At 35.0% G+C, this 17,231-nt stretch overlaps 1 protein-coding gene across 4 annotated transcripts in view; it reads left to right on the top strand.

Annotated features, from left to right (window-relative positions):
• HECTD1 (HECT domain E3 ubiquitin protein ligase 1) overlaps positions 1-17,231 on the top strand; it is a 92,969-nt gene that overhangs the window by 54,878 nt on the left and 20,860 nt on the right. For 2 of the 4 annotated variants that reach the window (XM_087823297.1, XM_087823294.1), the window contains exons 17-26: positions 371-517; positions 1,610-1,704; positions 5,485-5,590; positions 7,492-7,626; positions 8,171-8,310; positions 8,604-8,927; positions 9,940-10,106; positions 10,196-10,372; positions 13,535-14,233; positions 14,907-15,128. In XM_087823297.1, the coding sequence (XP_087679423.1) occupies positions 371-517; positions 1,610-1,704; positions 5,485-5,590; positions 7,492-7,626; positions 8,171-8,310; positions 8,604-8,927; positions 9,940-10,106; positions 10,196-10,372; positions 13,535-14,233; positions 14,907-15,128 (2,212 nt within the window). Of the gene's footprint in view, positions 1-370; positions 518-1,609; positions 1,705-5,484; positions 5,591-7,491; positions 7,627-8,170; positions 8,311-8,603; positions 8,928-9,939; positions 10,107-10,195; positions 10,373-13,393; positions 14,234-14,906; positions 15,129-17,231 lie in introns of all 4 variants that reach the window. The other 2 variants (XM_087823286.1, XM_016209507.2) reach the window with 1 other exon arrangement.

Raw genomic sequence — 17,231 nt, 5'->3', positions numbered from 1 at the left:
CAGGGTGGGCAAAAGGTTTACAGTTGTAATACACATAAATAGTACAATAACAAATAATAATACAAGAATAAAAATGTGTTTTACATACTCACAATTGTAAACCTACTTTTGCCCTCTCCTGTGTTGCTGTGACTGCTTTGGTGGCTACAACAGCAGAATTGAATAGGTGCGATAGAGAACACATAACCTGTAAGGACTAAAAGTATTTGCTATCAGCCCTTTACAAGAACGTTTGCTGACTCTGGTACAGATAATTTGCATTAATAATCTTGTTTAATATCTAATTTATTTTTTTGGTAATTGATGTTCTGATAAGTATAAGACCTATTTATTTTTTGATTGTATTTATTAAAATTTGTGTTTTTTTTAGTGTATTGAGAGTGAGAACACTTGGAGAGATTTAATGAAGACAGCTTTAGAAAATCTAATTGTACTTTTGAAGGATGAAAACACAATTTCACCCTATGAAATGTGCAGTAGTGGCTTGGTGCAAGCACTTCTTACTGTTTTAAACAATGTAAGTTTATGAAGTAGTACAGAACAAAATATATAGCTTTAAAAATCATTTGTAAATACCCTTTTGGCAGAGTGATATTTATTTTGTTTTGTCAAGAAATATTAAAACCTGAGTAATAAATATTAATATTTATAATTTCTCCCACCTTTTCTTTAATTTGTATTATTAATTTGAGCCAATTGAATTAAATAATTGAGTTACCCAGTTATAATTTGTTCAAGATTTTGTTAAATAAAACACTTACTTTGACCTAAGATTTAACATTATGCTCTGATAAGAATGGTTACTTGACCTTAATCATTGTAAGTGGTGATACACTCTCAAGATTCACTTTAACTTCAATCAGTCTCATATTTTCTTTATTAATTTTACCATTTGCATTTATTTCTATTATTACAATTATATTGATAGATCACATTATGTGACTTAGTAATATCTATGAAGTCATTGTTTGTTTTTTGTTAATCCTCACCTGAGGATATTTTTCCCATTGCTTTTTCAGAGAGACAGTGGAAGGGAGGTAGGAGGAGAGGAAGGGGAAAGGGAGGGGGGAGTGAGAGGGAGAGAGAAAAACATGATGGGAGAGAGGAACTTTGATTGGTTGCCTCCTGACGGGCAGGGACAACCTGCAACCCAGGTACATGCCCTTGACCAGGAATCTAACCCTTGACCTTTTGGTCTCCGGGCTGACACTCTAACCACTGAGTAAAACCAGCTAGGGCTGAAGTCATTTTTTTTTATAAAGCAGTTATTTTTTTCTAATTATAACAATACTGTTATAACACAAAATATTCATCATAAATAATCTGAAAACATCTTGCATACTACACTTTGAGACAAATTGATTTAACAGTGTAATTGCTACTCCATTATGGCATTGAAGAAGGAGGGGGGAAAAATCTGTGTTTGTTAGTTGTGGTCTACTAGTCATATAATAAAAAGAATTTTAATGGAAATAAAATAATGATTTTAGTTAGGTTGTATTGATTGTTTTGTAAATATTAATATGCATCTTTGTAGCATGTGTTTTTTATACATTTAATAACAGCCTTTAAACATTTTTTTGTACTTTCTCATTTTTGTTTTCTTTAGAGCATGGATTTAGATGTGAAACAAGATTGTAGTCAACTGGTAGAAAGAATAAATGTTTTTAAAACAGCCTTTAGTGAAAATGAAGATGACGAAAGGTAAATGCCCACATTTTTAAAACTTTAGTATTTGCAGTGTTGCAATATATATACTTACTTTAAAGTAGAATCTAATACAGTGTCCATACACAAAATAAGGAACTTTTTATTAAAAAAAAAAAGTAGCTTATATTGTAAATGAATAATAAAAGGAAAGATTTTTTTAAATGTTTTAATTTAATGGAAAAAACGGAAAATTATGTATCTGCTCTAGTGCAGCTTTCCAGTTGAGTTTCAGTTACAACTGGAAATTTGAACACTGATTAAATATTTGATGATATTAAGTATTGTTTATACTTTTTTAGGTGTGATAATGATTTTTGTTTTTTAAGAAATCTTTTGTAGAAATACATGCTCAAAATATTTCTAGACAAAATGATATGTTCTCTGGCATTTTCTTTAAAATATATGGGGAGGAGAGAAATGGGTGGGGATGTGGATGAAATCAATTCGTTATTAGTAGATAATAGTTGAATCTGGGTCATGGGTTGATGAAGGTTCCTTTTACTATTTTATTTACTTTTGAATGTGACTGAATTTTTAAAATAATTGAAATTCAATTTTAATTTTAAGCACCATTTTAAACGAGTGAATATTACATTTTATGGATGTATAATAATTTAAACATTACTATATTAAAAATTTTAGCTCTTTGCAAATTATTTTAATATTAATAATTACTTAACTATTTGGAAACATCTTGTTACATAAGTTCTTTTTTTTTTTAAATTTATTTTTATTGTTGAAAGTATTACAGGTGTCGCATTTTTCCCCCCCAATTGATCCCCTCCACCTCGTTCCCACCCCCTCCCCAGACCTTCACCCCATTATTGACTGTGTACATGGGTTATGCATATATGCAGATAACTTCTTTGGTTATCTTCCCACTCTCCACCCCCCTTCCCTCTTTCCTCCGAAGTATGATCGTCTGTTACATGCATCAGTGTCTCTGGATCTATTTAGTTCGTCATATTCTTTGGTTCATTAGCTTCTTAAAGAAGACCCTTCAACATTTTCTGTAGTGCTGGTCTGGTGGTGATAAACTCCTTTAGCTTTTTCTTATCTGTGAAGGTCTTTATCTGACCTTCAATTCTAAATGACAGCTTTGCTGGGTAGAGCAATCTTGGTTGTAGTTCCTTGTTTTTCATCACTTTGAATATTTCTTGCCACTCCCTTCTGGTCTGAAAACTTCTTGTTGAGAAATCAGCTGACAGTCTTATGGGTGCCCCCTTGTAGGTAACTAATTGCTTTTCTCTTGCTGCTTTTAAGATTCTCTCTTTGTCTTTAACCTTTGGCATTTTAATTATGATGTGTCTTGTTGTGAGTCTCTTTGGGTTCCTCTTGTTTGGGACCCTCTGTGCTTCCTGGACTTGTAAGTCTGTTTCTCTCCCCAGGTAGGGGATGTTTTTTGGAATTATTTTTTTCAAATAGGTTTTCAATTTCTTGGTCTCTTTCATCTCCTTCTGGCACCCCAATAATACGAATGTTGGGCCTCTTGAAGTTGTCCCAGAGGCTCCTTATGCTATCTTCATATTTCTGGATATTTTTTTCTTTTTGCTCTTCTGATTGGATGTTTTTTATTTCTTCATGTTCCAAATTGCTGATTTGATTCTCAGCGTCGTCTACTCTACTCTTGATTCCCTGTAAATTATTCTTTATCTCAGTTTGTGTAGGCTTCATTCCAAATTGGTACTTTATTATGTCATTGATTTTCTCAATTGTTTTCGTAATACTCTTGCTAATATGGTTGGGCATCTTTATAAACAAAATTCTGAACTCTGTGTCTGTTAGCTTGCTTGGATCTGTTTCATTCAGTTCCTCTTCTAGAGATTTCTTCTGTTCTTTCCTTTGTGACATCTTTCTTTGCCTCGACATTTTGACTGTTTCCAGGTGTTTGTTTCTGTGTATTAGGTAGAGATGCTATGTCTCCTGGAATTTGTAGAGTTTTGTGTAGTAGGTGTCCTGTAGGGTCCAGTGGCTCAGCCTCCCCAGTCACCTGAGCTGGGTCTTCTAGGTGCTCCCCTGTGTGGGCTGTTTGCTCTGACCTGTTGTAGTTGATCCTTGGTTGCTATTGGCGTCACTGGGAGGAATTGACACCCAGGCCAATCAGGTGTGAGGACCAGCTGCAACTACAGCCAAAGAGCTACTGTGCTGGAGACACCCCTATGGAGCAGGATTTACTTTAGTGGATCTTAGGTGTTCAGCAAATGCACCCCTTGAGTGTGTCACTCGTGGATGTGGTAGGGTTGTAAATCCAGTGTGGTCGAGTCTGACTACCAGGTGCACTGTCTCTGAGGCCTCCCGGGAGGTGCAAAGTGAACCTGTGCCAGTGCCTTGCCCAAGGCCACCCAGCATGAGCTACACAGCAAACCATAGTTGGCTGCTACTTGTGCTGAGCTTGGCTTTGCCCAGGAGAGACTAAGCTATGAACCAGTGCAGGCTGCCCCTAGTGCCAGGCCTCGGGCCGCTTCTTGAGATGTATGGGGCACAGTGCTGCTTGTTTGAGAGATTTTAGGAAAGTCCTAAGCATGAGGCTTGAGAGGCCACTTGCATACAAAAGCCGTGTAAATGGCCTGGATGAGCCTGCAGATAGAGAGGGGCGGGGTCTCTGGGAATCACCGGGGCAGGGCCAAAGGTGGGAGTCAGGTGCTGGAGATTCAAATACGGCGCCTGCCTGCGGGCTGTGTGTGGGGACGGCTCACCTAAGGAGCGATGCCTCTGCCAGGCCTTCTGCCTGGGAGAAAGCTTCCCCTCCACCTTTTGTCCCAACTTCAGGCAGGTTAGTTCCTCCCAAAGTGTCCCAGGTCCTTTCAAGCTGCTGCCCAGCACTGGTGCTCAGAGGGAGTGAGTCTGTGCATCGGCTCTTTAAGAGGAGCTACCTGGGGCTCCCACAGCCTCTGTGATCCTCAGGGACAGTCCCCGGTGGTTTCATAGCCCGGAGTTGTGGCGACTTCTCTTCCCGGCCCTGGAGCCCTGGGCTGGGGGCCTGCTGTGGGACTGGGACCCCTCACTCTTCCCGTAAATCTGCACCAGGGAGATACCCTCCTGAGTTTAACCTGTGGCACTGGGTGTGGGCCTGCGGCCACCCCCGGCATTCAGCCCCTATCCACCCTCGTCTCCGCCCCTCCTACCGGTCTGATGCTTCTTCAGTTCCCTGGTTCTAGGGTTTCTGTTCAGCTAGATCTCAGGAGGCTCTGAGTGATGGTGGTTCTGTATTTTAGTTGTAATTTTGATGTGGTTGCGGGAGATGGCAGGTACAGCTGTTACCTACACCACCTTGTTTCCTCCTACATAAGTTCTTTTAAGTGATATTACTGAGTTAAAGGTTGTAGATGATTTTTTTCAAATGTATTTTTAAAATGGTCTTTGTTTTAGATGATTTTTAAAGTTTCTTGATACAAATCATCAAATTATTTTCTAGAAACATTACACCAATGTTGCCTCGTCAAGAAATACTATCATTTCCAAATTTTTTCTGTTTTATATATTCTTTTATATGTGTCAAATATAATAAAATTGCCTAAACTTTAAAAAATTAATTACACATCTACTTTGATTGCAATAGATAAAAATTTTAAAAGAAAAATGCAATGTTTTATTCTTAAGGCAAGGAAATTAAGTTATGAGAGTATCTTTGCTTAGATTTTGTATAATACAAAATTAAACTTCTCTTTGCACTCATATGAAAGTAGGTATCTATATGAATTGGTCATTGCAGTTTCTGTATGAACTGTTGCGTAAAATTATATAAAAACTCTTAATTATTTTTTTTCTTTGTAGCCGACCAGCAGTTGCATTAATTAGAAAGTTAATAGCCGTACTAGAATCTATTGAACGTCTACCTCTCCATTTGTATGATACACCAGGATCTACATACAACCTCCAGGTAACCATGAAAATGCAGTTGCTATTATAGCTGAATGCATTTAAGAGCAGTCTTTAAAAGAAACAAAAACGAAAACAAAGCTTCCTTTCATGTTTTAGTAAATAATGATTCTGCTTAATTATTAAAGACTTTATCCCTAATACCATTTGATTGTTCTTTTTTAGGACTTTTGAATGCATTGGCATTTCAGTATTATTTTGTTTAATCAAATTACTGTGGGTTTTAATAAAATATTTGTTGTAAGTAATAAATCACGTTTGGTAGGTCATAAGTGAAAAAGACACTTCATCCATGGAAAAGCAGAAAAAAGGGTCCTTTTGTTCTAGAATCATGAGTTGAGTCTCTTCGTCTCTATGTGTCAACATGTAAGAAAATGTGAAAATATTTTAACTGTAATTTTTTTTCCTGTCTAAATATTGTTGGTTAGAGCCAGAAGGCCTTCCTTAGCTATTCCTATTGATCCTCTCAGAAATGTGTCGTTATCATAGGCTTTATAAAAGCCTGTTTCTTCCTAAATATTGCTTGTTGACATTCTCATTCATTCTATTAATAATTATTTTGTTAGCAACTGTGATATAGGTATGAATAAACAAAACAAATATTTTTACTGTTAATACCTTCATCATCTCTTCTATGAGTTGCTTTAGTATTTTCTAGTAGGTCCTTTGGCCTTGAATCTCTTTTGTCCAACTTATTTTGCATTCTTCTGCATGGAATATTGCCCTTAATAAGTGACCAAGAATCTATATTTGCCAAAACAATGCCTGCTCAAGGTAAAAACTTGCCATATCCCCAAGAGCATACTACTGTTACGGAAGCCACTGTACTCCCAGACTAGAGAGTTTGTTCAGAAAGTTACAGTGTAGTTAGTGTTCCTCACATCATATGTATATTAAACAAAATGTTGAGGTCTATTTAGTTTTATTTTAGACAGAATAATATAGAGGAGCAAGGGGATTTTGTGGTCCATTCGTCTTAGGGCTTTATCTTTGATAAGTGAGTGAAGTAGAAACTAGTCTGAAAGACTGGAACTTCCCCTGCTTATAGAGTCCTAGGAGCACCAACATATTTTATTATATACTTCTCATTTCAGGAGACTGCAAGATAAAAAGACAGGAAGGCTAGGAATCTGCCCTTTGGTAATTTTGCAGTCTATAATGTTATCCAAATGCACATACAAATATTTAATTTTGTCTATAGGAATTAGTAAAGAATTATACAGAAATGAAGCTACCTCAGATTGCTAGTCCCCTACTTGTAGCTAAAGTGGATTGAAAGCTATCTTGTATTTTTAAAAGTTTATTAGCCATAGATTATTTAATATATTCTAGTTTTAAAGGAATAAGCTAATTAATATTTTTCATGACTTAACTGGAAAAATATGTTTTAAATTAGAGATATAATACTTCTGTTAAAGTGTTTTATAATAATTTTATTCACACCACGTATACTTGAAGTTGTTTAGAAACTTTAAGTCGGCCTAGCTGGGCGTGGCTCAGCGGTTGAGCATCGACCTAGGATCCAGGCGATGAGGGTTCGATTCCCCGTCAGGGCACATGCCTGGGTTGTGGGCTGCAGCAGATCAGTGACTCTCTCATCATTGATGTTTCTATCTCTCTCTCTCTCTCCCTCTCCCTTCCTCTCTCTGAAGTTAATAAAGATATATTTAAAAAAAAAAAAGAAACTTCAAGTCGTTAACTTTGTTTCTTTCTTGAAAGCCAATATCTCTTATTCAGTGGACCTTTTTAAAAAAAAAAAAAAAATTTAATAATAAAGACATTGATCATTTATGGTTATACTTTTATAAACTTGAATTACTATGTTCATGTAACAGTTTCATTTTTCAAATTTCAAGAAAAATGCAAGGTATTTTATGAAGCATGTTGATCATTTCTCTGCAGATACTTACAAGAAGACTAAGGTTTCGGTTGGAGCGAGCACCTGGCGAAACTGCACTAATAGACAGAACTGGCAGGATGTTGAAGATGGAACCTTTAGCTACAGTTGAATCTTTGGAACAGTATCTCTTAAAAATGGTGAGCTCTTGCAAAGACATAGTGAAATAACCATTCTCTGCTGTGGGTTAGCCCTTTAGAAAAGTAATTTGGGAACTATGTATCCAGAGTTATAGTAATATAATTTGATTTAGTAATTCTAGTTTTAGGAATTTATTTTAAGAAAATAATCTTTATACATTATAAATGGTTTCTTCATAAAGATGTTCATTATAGTTAGTTATTTGACTAAAATAATGAACAAAACCTTAAGGCCAATCAATAAAGGCATATCAAAATGACAGTTATTTCCATTAGTTTGAATACTATTATGTAGCTATTAAGATGTATAATATTTGTTTTATTCTAGCTGTTGAAATAATAGACTAAAGAAATACTCTGTGATATTAATAGTGGGCTACTTTGGTTGTGGAAATTTTTGTTTTTGTTTTGTTTTGTCTTTCAAATATTGTTTAATTAGTATTTGCTATAGTAAAATGGCTCACATTAGAGGGATAGGAAAAGAGTGGGCAGTGTGTTTTACAGTAACATTGTTAAAGTATCTTTTATATTTTCTTTGGTTTAGGTAGCAAAGCAGTGGTATGATTTTGACCGATCTTCATTTGTTTTTGTTCGAAAATTAAGAGAAGGCCAAAATTTTATATTTCGGCACCAGCATGATTTTGATGAAAATGGAATCATTTACTGGATTGGGACAAATGCCAAGTAAGCCATTCTGCTTAATGTGGGGTGAAAAATTCACCTGGAAAAAGAATTCTAGGTAGTAGAGTAAAATTTGAGGATCCTGTGGTTTTAGGAATTTTGTCTTTTAGGTTAAATTTAAAACTAAATTATTTTTTGTGAAGAAGTACAATATCAAATTGTTAGTTGTAGAATTTTAAAAGTTGATAACAATTTTATGTCAAAATAAAATTGACATAAAATATGGAAAAAAGCTAATATGAACAAATGGTTATTTTAATATTGTTAACTGCTAATATTTTCTTATTTTTGTATAGAACTGCATATGAATGGGTAAATCCAGCTGCTTATGGACTTGTAGTAGTAACATCATCAGAAGGAAGAAATCTACCTTATGGCCGCTTAGAAGACATATTAAGTCGTGATAATTCAGCTTTAAATTGTCATAGCAATGATGATAAGAATGCCTGGTTTGCCATAGATCTGGGTCTCTGGGTGATACCGTCAGCATATACACTTCGTCATGCTCGTGGTTATGGAAGGTCTGCCCTGAGAAATTGGGTTTTCCAGGTATCCAAAGATGGACAGAACTGGACCTCTTTGTATACCCATGTTGATGACTGCAGTCTCAATGAACCAGGGTTAGTGGAGGAGTCTTTGTGAATTGGAAAACTCAATAAAGAGCCATGTTTATTTTTGTAATTGTATATCCTTAGAGCTCTCTTCTTTGTGAGGTATTGAAGCAAGATTTTCTTTCTGAAAGCATCACTTAATAATACATTTTAGGCATTAAAACTTGAAATGCTGACTTTACCAAAACTTTGTGAAAAGCATTAAACATTAGTAGAAAGCTGAGCATATTTATTTTTAAAAATTGATACGTAGAGATGTGTGTGTAACTCTCCATATATTCACATAATACTTGTGAATGTACAAATTAACAATGTCTTATTGCTGGCTATTGAATTATGGCTGACTTTTAAACTTGTATTATTTTTATGTATCTCTTTTCCTAAATTTTAGATGTTGACCATATATAATTATTTTAAAGACAGAAAACCAGAGCCCTTGGCCAGGTAGCTTAATTGGTTAGAGTTTGTCCTGATGTGCCAAGGTTGTGGGTTTGATCCCCAGCCAGGGCACATATAAGAATCAGCCAATGAATGCAAAATATGTGGAACTACATATCGATGTTTCTCTCTCTCTCTCAAATCAATAAATAAGTAAAAAAAAAAAAAAAAAAAAGGTCAATGTGGAAGGAGCTTCTTAACTGGGATTACTAGATAATATTTTCAAGTTTTAAAGTTAATACTTAAATGTATCATTTAAAACTTTTTAAGAATTTAAAATATCTTTTTAATCATAAAAGCATATTTGTTACTCATAAAATTTCTTTGGATTTTATTAATCATTTAATATTATGAGTCAAATGAATAGTATAAATTTAAACTTTTATATTTAACTTATTTTCTTTATTACTATATTTGTTCCTTTGATTTCTTTATTCTTGTGTAACAAATTGTTGAGTGAGTATGGAAGTTAGTTTTGTTTTTCCTGTAGTTCTTTATTATGTAAAAAAATCTTCTGCACCTTAAACATCTTCTCATCAGTTAAAATATTACACTTTTTTTTTTTTTTTTAACATATTCACAGGTCAACAGCAACCTGGCCTCTTGATCCACCAAAGGATGAGAAACAAGGGTGGCGACATGTGAGAATTAAACAGATGGGAAAGAATGCTAGCGGTCAAACTCACTACCTCTCACTGTCTGGATTTGAACTTTATGGCACTGTAAATGGAGTATGTGAAGATCAGCTAGGTAAAGAGATGATAGGTTTTTCTAACTTACTAAAAGTTGTATTTATCAAAAGTAATTTTGTTTATATTTCTCTAATTTTTACCTTACAGGAAAAGCAGCTAAGGAAGCAGAAGCTAACCTTAGAAGACAGAGACGTCTAGTACGCTCCCAGGTGTTGAAATATATGGTTCCAGGGGCTCGTGTGATCAGAGGCCTTGATTGGAAATGGCGAGATCAGGATGGCAGTCCACAGGGAGAAGGCACCGTCACTGGGGAGCTGCATAATGGTGAGTAGGTGCTTAGCGTTTGTAGTGTAGAAATTAAGTACTTAAATAACAAAATATTTTTCTTTTTCTATTTTGGGATAATTTATAAATTGTATAAATGTCTGAGCATTATGTAGAAGAACTGATCTATTGATTTCACATAAAAAACCATTTATTTAGAAATAAGGGAAAATTTTAGATTCTTAGGTTTTGACTCAAAACTTACTGCTAATATTTTGAAGTGATTAATAAGGTAGTATAAGTTGTGAATCCATTCAAGGTACATTTTATGCCTCTTCTTAATTTTTTTTGGTTTATTATTCGTAAGTTTTCGTCGATCTTTATCTTAATTTCTAATGCTTTTCTCTGTCTCATTAGCCTGACAGGAATCAGGCTACTATAAGTCACATCAAAGAAAAAGAATGAACATTTTCAGTTATTGTTTTTCAATGAAGCATAGAACAAGTATCAGCCTTTTCATTTACTAGATTATAAGATATTTCAGTGTTTCTCAGACTACTAACTTTTTCCTTTGGGATTTTAAACATTGTTTTGTAATGGTTATTGTTGCTTAAATCAAGTTCATTTTTAAGCTTTGATGTGGTAGATTTAGGGAAGTCCATACGTATTTAATAAGTTACTATTAACTCCCAGATTCAACTATTATGATTAATTTTTTTTATGTATATAACTTAGTAGGGCTGATTTTTAGTGGATAGTTTGCCTAAACAATGGTGGGTTCTTAGGAAAAGTGAGGGTGCTTAGGAGAATGACTAACATTTAATATTTGAATATATTCATGTTCTGTGTGATAAAGGCTTTAATTTAGTTAGATAAACTCTTTGACTTTATTGCTTTTAAAATTCTGTTCCTTGAACTATATTACTGCCAAATGCACTTCTCTATAGCCATACCCTAATTGCAAAGTACTGTTATCATAGCAGGTTAACAGTGAGCATGTATGTAACTGCCAAAAGTCATAAAAATCAGTAATAGTTGAGATGATAATAGTACTATTCAACTCAGAAATTTCAAAAATTTTTTTTTTTTTAGGTATCTTAATGATACTTAGTTAATATGTTTCTCCTAAGTTGTTCGTTTTGGCTTTTAAGGGTGTGGGCTAGTTAGGGATATGTGAATGCAGTTCATTTTTCTTAGGCCGGAATCAACTGAAGCAACTGCACTGAAAAATTGGAATCTTATAATTTCATAATTTAGCATATTAGAAAAGGCTTATTTTCTGATTGCTGATCTGACAAATGTAGAGATTCAGAGTTTTGGCTCACTGGGATGACCGTTCCTGTTCGTTGTACCTTAAAACCTTTATGTCAGAGAGAGTTCTTAGCTTTCAAATACTTAAGCCAACCATTTCTAATAATGGCTAGTTATTACTGTTTTTTTATCTGTTTGGGGGGTATAGGAGGAGTTTAGAGTTGTGTTCCTATATACTTATGGATAGTATGTATGTACCTTTTCTTAGTTCCCCTTAGATATCAATTTAAACACATTCTCAAGCCTAATATGAATGGCTTACATTTTAAAATTATTTTTTCTGTATTACATCAATTAAATCTCTTTTTCCCCTAAAGAATCTGTGTGTTGATGATAGGGATATCCAACCAACACATAGATAATATTTTTCCTTTATTCTACAAATATGAATACCTACAACTGTAAAGGCACTTTGTTAGACCAGATATACAGTGGGTCACCAACAAAGTATTATCCCCTGCCTTCTGGGTGAAACAGATAAACATGCAACTATAAATTTTGATAAGTGCTGTGGAATAAATTATTAGTGTATTTTTTTAACAAGTTAGTACAATGCAAATGTTGGGATATGCTTTTGAACCTTTACTTTTCTCATACTTTTCCATGTTGCAGAAGAGATAGTTAATTGTTGGCTCTTCAGAGGTTATTTCAGCATAAAGAATAAATTGAGGCAATTGAAATCTCATGTAAACTAGATTATGTAGATTTGGGGCAGTTTTCCTCTCAAAGAACTCATGCAGAGAATCCCCACAGGTAATTCAATATTGCTTATACCCCTCTGAACCTTATCATACACATAAGTGAACTTGATGCGTGTGTGTGCGCGCTTGTGTGTATGCATGCGCATGCATGGGGGTATGTGCGTGTATGGCTAAAGGACTTTTAAACTTTATAAAGACTTGTTATAATTATAAATAAACATTTCTCTGTGCTTTTCCATGAAATGCAGTTAGTTTATAACACTAAAATAAGGTTGTAAAATTTGTTAGTTTCCTTTCTAATAGACACTTTATTTTATTGCTCTTGGAAATTAATTGCTTTTTTTTTAAAAAGAATACTTAATCATTTTCCAAGTACAAATAAATATAGATTGAATATCATTTTGCTCATTAGTTCTTTACACGTTATTGACTTTACAATATAGGTTCTAGTAAAAGAGCTTAGCATACTTTAAAATTTTTGTTTTTAGGATTTTTCTCTGCTTATTCAGATTTATTAAACTTAATCATAAGAGAACCAAGTAACCACTGAACTTTGAGAACACAACCGAAATGCTAACTTAGTGTTATTCGAGCTAGTGACCTAAAATTTCTGTAGTGATATATGAATATTTTGTCTGTCAATTATAGGATTTAGCCCAAACTCAGAAATTAATGGTAAGCCAGCACTTTTTTCTGTAAAGAACATTTGACCACATAATCATATTTAGCAACTAAAAAAACCTTTTACTTGGGTTTCATCTATATTGCTGAAGTTGCAGTATTTTACCATTTGTATCAGGTTTTTGGTTTTCTTTCACAATTTTTAACAGTTCTTCCCCTTAAAAGATACCCCAGTAGACATAAACATGACCCTTACATTGTTTTTAAATATCACCAAAGCGAACAGTTCAGAAATAATAAAGTGAATAATTTAATTTTAGTCGGCAGACCTTAGACTATAGAAATTCAGACAACACTGATGAAAAGCTGATCCCATATTGTGGAGCTACTATCTGACACGCTCCTATCTGCTTTCTGCTGGGTCTCACAAACTCCTGTCCCTTTCCAGGCTGGATTGATGTCACCTGGGATGCTGGTGGCTCAAACTCTTACCGTATGGGCGCAGAAGGAAAATTTGACCTCAAGCTTGCACCAGGGTACGACCCTGATACAGTGGCATCACCCAAACCTGTTTCATCCACTGTTTCAGGCACAACGCAATCATGGAGCAGCAGCTTGGTGAAAAACAACTGTCCAGACAAGACATCTGCTGCTGCAGGCTCCTCAAGTAGAAAAGGAAGCAGCAGTTCTGTGTGTAGCGTGGCCAGTAGCAGCGACATCAGCTTGGGTTCGACCAAAACGGAACGGAGATCAGAAATTGTAATGGAACACAGTATAGTTTCAGGAGCTGATGTCCATGAACCAATTGTTGTTCTTTCATCTGCTGAAAACGTCCCTCAAACAGAAGTAGGGTCATCTTCCAGTGCAAGCACCAGTACCTTAACAGCGGAAACGGGAAGTGAAAATGCTGAAAGAAAGTTAGGCCCCGATAGTTCTGTTCGTACTCCTGGGGAGTCTAGTGCAATATCCATGGGAATTGTTAGTGTTAGTTCTCCTGATGTTAGTTCAGTATCTGAGTTAACTAATAAAGAAGCAGCTTCACAACGACCCCTTAGCTCCTCAGCAAGTAACAGACTGTCAGTGAGTTCTTTGTTGGCTGCTGGGGCCCCTATGAGCTCTAGTGCAAGTGTACCTAACCTGTCCTCAAGAGAAACATCTAGCTTGGAGAGTTTTGTAAGGAGAGTGGCAAACATAGCACGGACTAATGCCACGAACAACATGAATCTAAGCCGAAGCAGCAGTGATAACAACACTAATACTTTGGGGAGGAATGTGATGAGCACAGCAAGTAAGTGAGCTTTTCCTTATGGAACCCAATGCCTTTTCCACTCTGAGGGATGCAAAGTAGTTTCTTTTTCAGTGGGTTCTGGCTTCAGTCTTTAACTAGATCATTAACCGTGTTAGTTACAACTCCATCAAATTCAGCACTTCAGGACTATGAAATTAAGTTCTACAGAATCATATTTAAAGAATTCAGATCAGGTGTGATAAAGAACCTCTTACTCTGAAAGGATGAAACAATAACACACTTTTGTTTTTCACTCCTATGATAAATCATTAAGTACAGTTGCATGAGGAAATAAATGACTATATCATCATAGTCAATTGAAATCAGAGCATTGCACTGGTCCTAAATTGTTATTTACTGCTGAAAGTTATTTGATTCTAATTTAAGCTACTAACGGGTCAAAGTAGTTCCTTTGAAAAATATTATTGGGAATTATTCCTTTGCTTATTTCACTTTTTAAAAAAGCTAGGCTTAATTGTTTTGAAAAATAATAGTGCTATAAAAATAAGAATTTTTAGTTGGATTTCAGTTGGGTTCCCAAAGTTGTTGCTTTTTAACCATTTATTAATTTAGTGTTTCATGACCTCATTCTTTTTTCTAAATATGCAACCTAGTTTTTCTAAAGTTTATAGAATTCTATCTGTTTGTACTGATGTTTCATTTTTATCTTTAGCTTCTCCTCTTATGGGTGCTCAGAGTTTTCCTAATTTGACCACACCTGGTACTACATCAACAGTGACTATGTCAACATCCAGTGTTACTAGCAGCAGCAACGTAGCTACAGCAACAACAGTTTTATCAGTTGGTCAGTCATTAAGTAATACTTTAACCACCAGCCTCACATCAACCTCCAGTGAGAGCGACACAGGTCAGGAAGCAGAGTATTCCTTATATGGTAAGTTATAGTTTAAAATATTTAGATATTTGTATAGTGATGCTTTTATTATATTTTTCTGCTGGGATTTTAACTTTTGCTTAGGAAGGAATTATTCTGTTAACAAATATGCCATCTTCATATAAGATGAGAAAAGTTACATAATACGAAAGGCTGTTAAGAAGTTATCAAATTATAAAAAGACCTTTTTTTTTTTTTTGAAGTTTTATTTATTGATTTGAGAGAGAGAGGAAGGAAGAGAAAAATAAAGGGAGAAACAGCAATTTGTTGTTCCACTTATCTATGCATTCATTGGTTGATTCTTGTATGTGTCCTGACAGGATCGAACCTGAAACCTTAGAGTACTGGGATGATGCTCTAACCAACTGAGCTACTCAGCCAGGGCCACATCTAAGAACTTTAGTGTGTCATCCTTTTTTGCCTTTTGTCACTAAGAAAGTTTTATTAGATGAACCATGACAGATATTTGACACTTTTATTAGAGAAAAATAGAAGTATAATAGATTAATAAACTTTGTAAAGTGATATCCCTTGTACACTGTAATGTAAGAGGAAAAACACTCCTCCTGTGTGTCTCCTCTCCTCAACACAGAATACTTCACTTCTGACATCTCTTGACTACCAAATATGTGTGAAATTTTTCCACACCAAGCAGTTCTCAGACACCATCAGCTGGGGTGTCCTACAAGTCAACTCAATTCGGATACTATCTGCTTACCTGAGATAGTGTCAGATCCCACAGGTTAAAAAGCTCAGTTCTACAACACCCCACTCCCTCCACATATCCCCACCCCCCTTTCCCCTTCCTTCAGAAGCTAATTGCAAATGCAGGTTGTCATCTGTGCCTCCGATAGTCTGGCTATAAATTGGAGGTCATGACCCCCTCCTCAGGTTGGATTCATTTGCTAGAGTGGCTCACAGGACTCAGGAAAATTATTTTATTGAGATTACCAGTTTATTGTAAAAAGGACGTAACTCAGGAAATAGATAGAAGTGATCCATAGGGTGAGGTCTGAAAGGGTCTGTCCCAAGCACAGTCACTTCTGCCCCCTTGGAGTTTGGGACTCTCCTGGAGCCTCCTGGTTGTGTTTTGTTTTGGGGAAGCTTGCTTCATGATTTAGACATGATTAAATTATTAGCCATTGGTGACTCAACTCAGTCTTCAGCTCCTCTTCTCTCCCCAGAGGTCTGGATGGTGGGGTGAAAGTTCTAACCTTCCAGTTATGGTTGGTTCCATTCATAACCAACCCCCATCCTTAGGTTACCTAGGGGCTTCCCAAAAGTCTCCTCATTAAAACAACTCTGGTTATGAAAAACAAAGGACACCTTTATTATTATCATTTAGGAAATTCCAAAGATTTTAGGAGCTCAGTGCTTTGAACAGAGATAAGACCAAGTGTATATTTCTTAGTATAAACCATAATATCACAGCTATTATCAGGATCTTTTGGAAATAATACCTTAATTAGGTAACATTTGAATTTTTCAAATTAAATTTTGCTTAGAAAGTTCTATAATTATATCATCATGGCTTCTGTGCTGTAGTTAGTGATAAAACTACTTGATTCAGTTAAAATATATTTCTAATTTTATTAGAAAGTAAAACATTTTATAGAAAGTAAATTTAGATGAGAGTAAAAATTCTCTAGTCCCTACCTTCTAGAAACAATCACTGTTATTTGATATACACCTTTTGAGGTGTATCTTCTTTCTTTTTTAACAAAAATGGATTATATCCTTTCCAGAGAGTTCTTTTCTCTCAGTATATTGTGAAATATTTTCACATTGTTTTATGGGTTTCTACTTTGAAATCGCTGCCAGATATCCCACTGTTTGACTTTATAATCATTATTTAATAAATTCTCCATTTTGGTTATTTAAGTTACAGTTTTTATTACCATAAACATTGTTATGAATGAGCACCTTTGAACTATATTATTGTGTATTTCCTTAGGTAAATTCCTAGCAAAGTAATTGCTGAATTACACTCCCATCATTATTGTTTGGGAATACCCTTTACTACAGATCCTTGATCACATTGCCTATTCTTGGGGGTTTTTTTGTTTGCTTGTTTTTTAATGTTTACCTGAGGATATGTTTTTT

The sequence above is a fragment of the Miniopterus natalensis genome, chromosome 1 (genome assembly GCF_054644295.1).
Source record: "Miniopterus natalensis isolate mMinNat1 chromosome 1, mMinNat1.hap1, whole genome shotgun sequence".
NCBI lineage: Eukaryota > Metazoa > Chordata > Mammalia > Chiroptera > Miniopteridae > Miniopterus > Miniopterus natalensis.
Note: the sequence above shows the minus strand (reverse complement) of the source record. Positions and strands in the feature narration are given on the sequence as shown.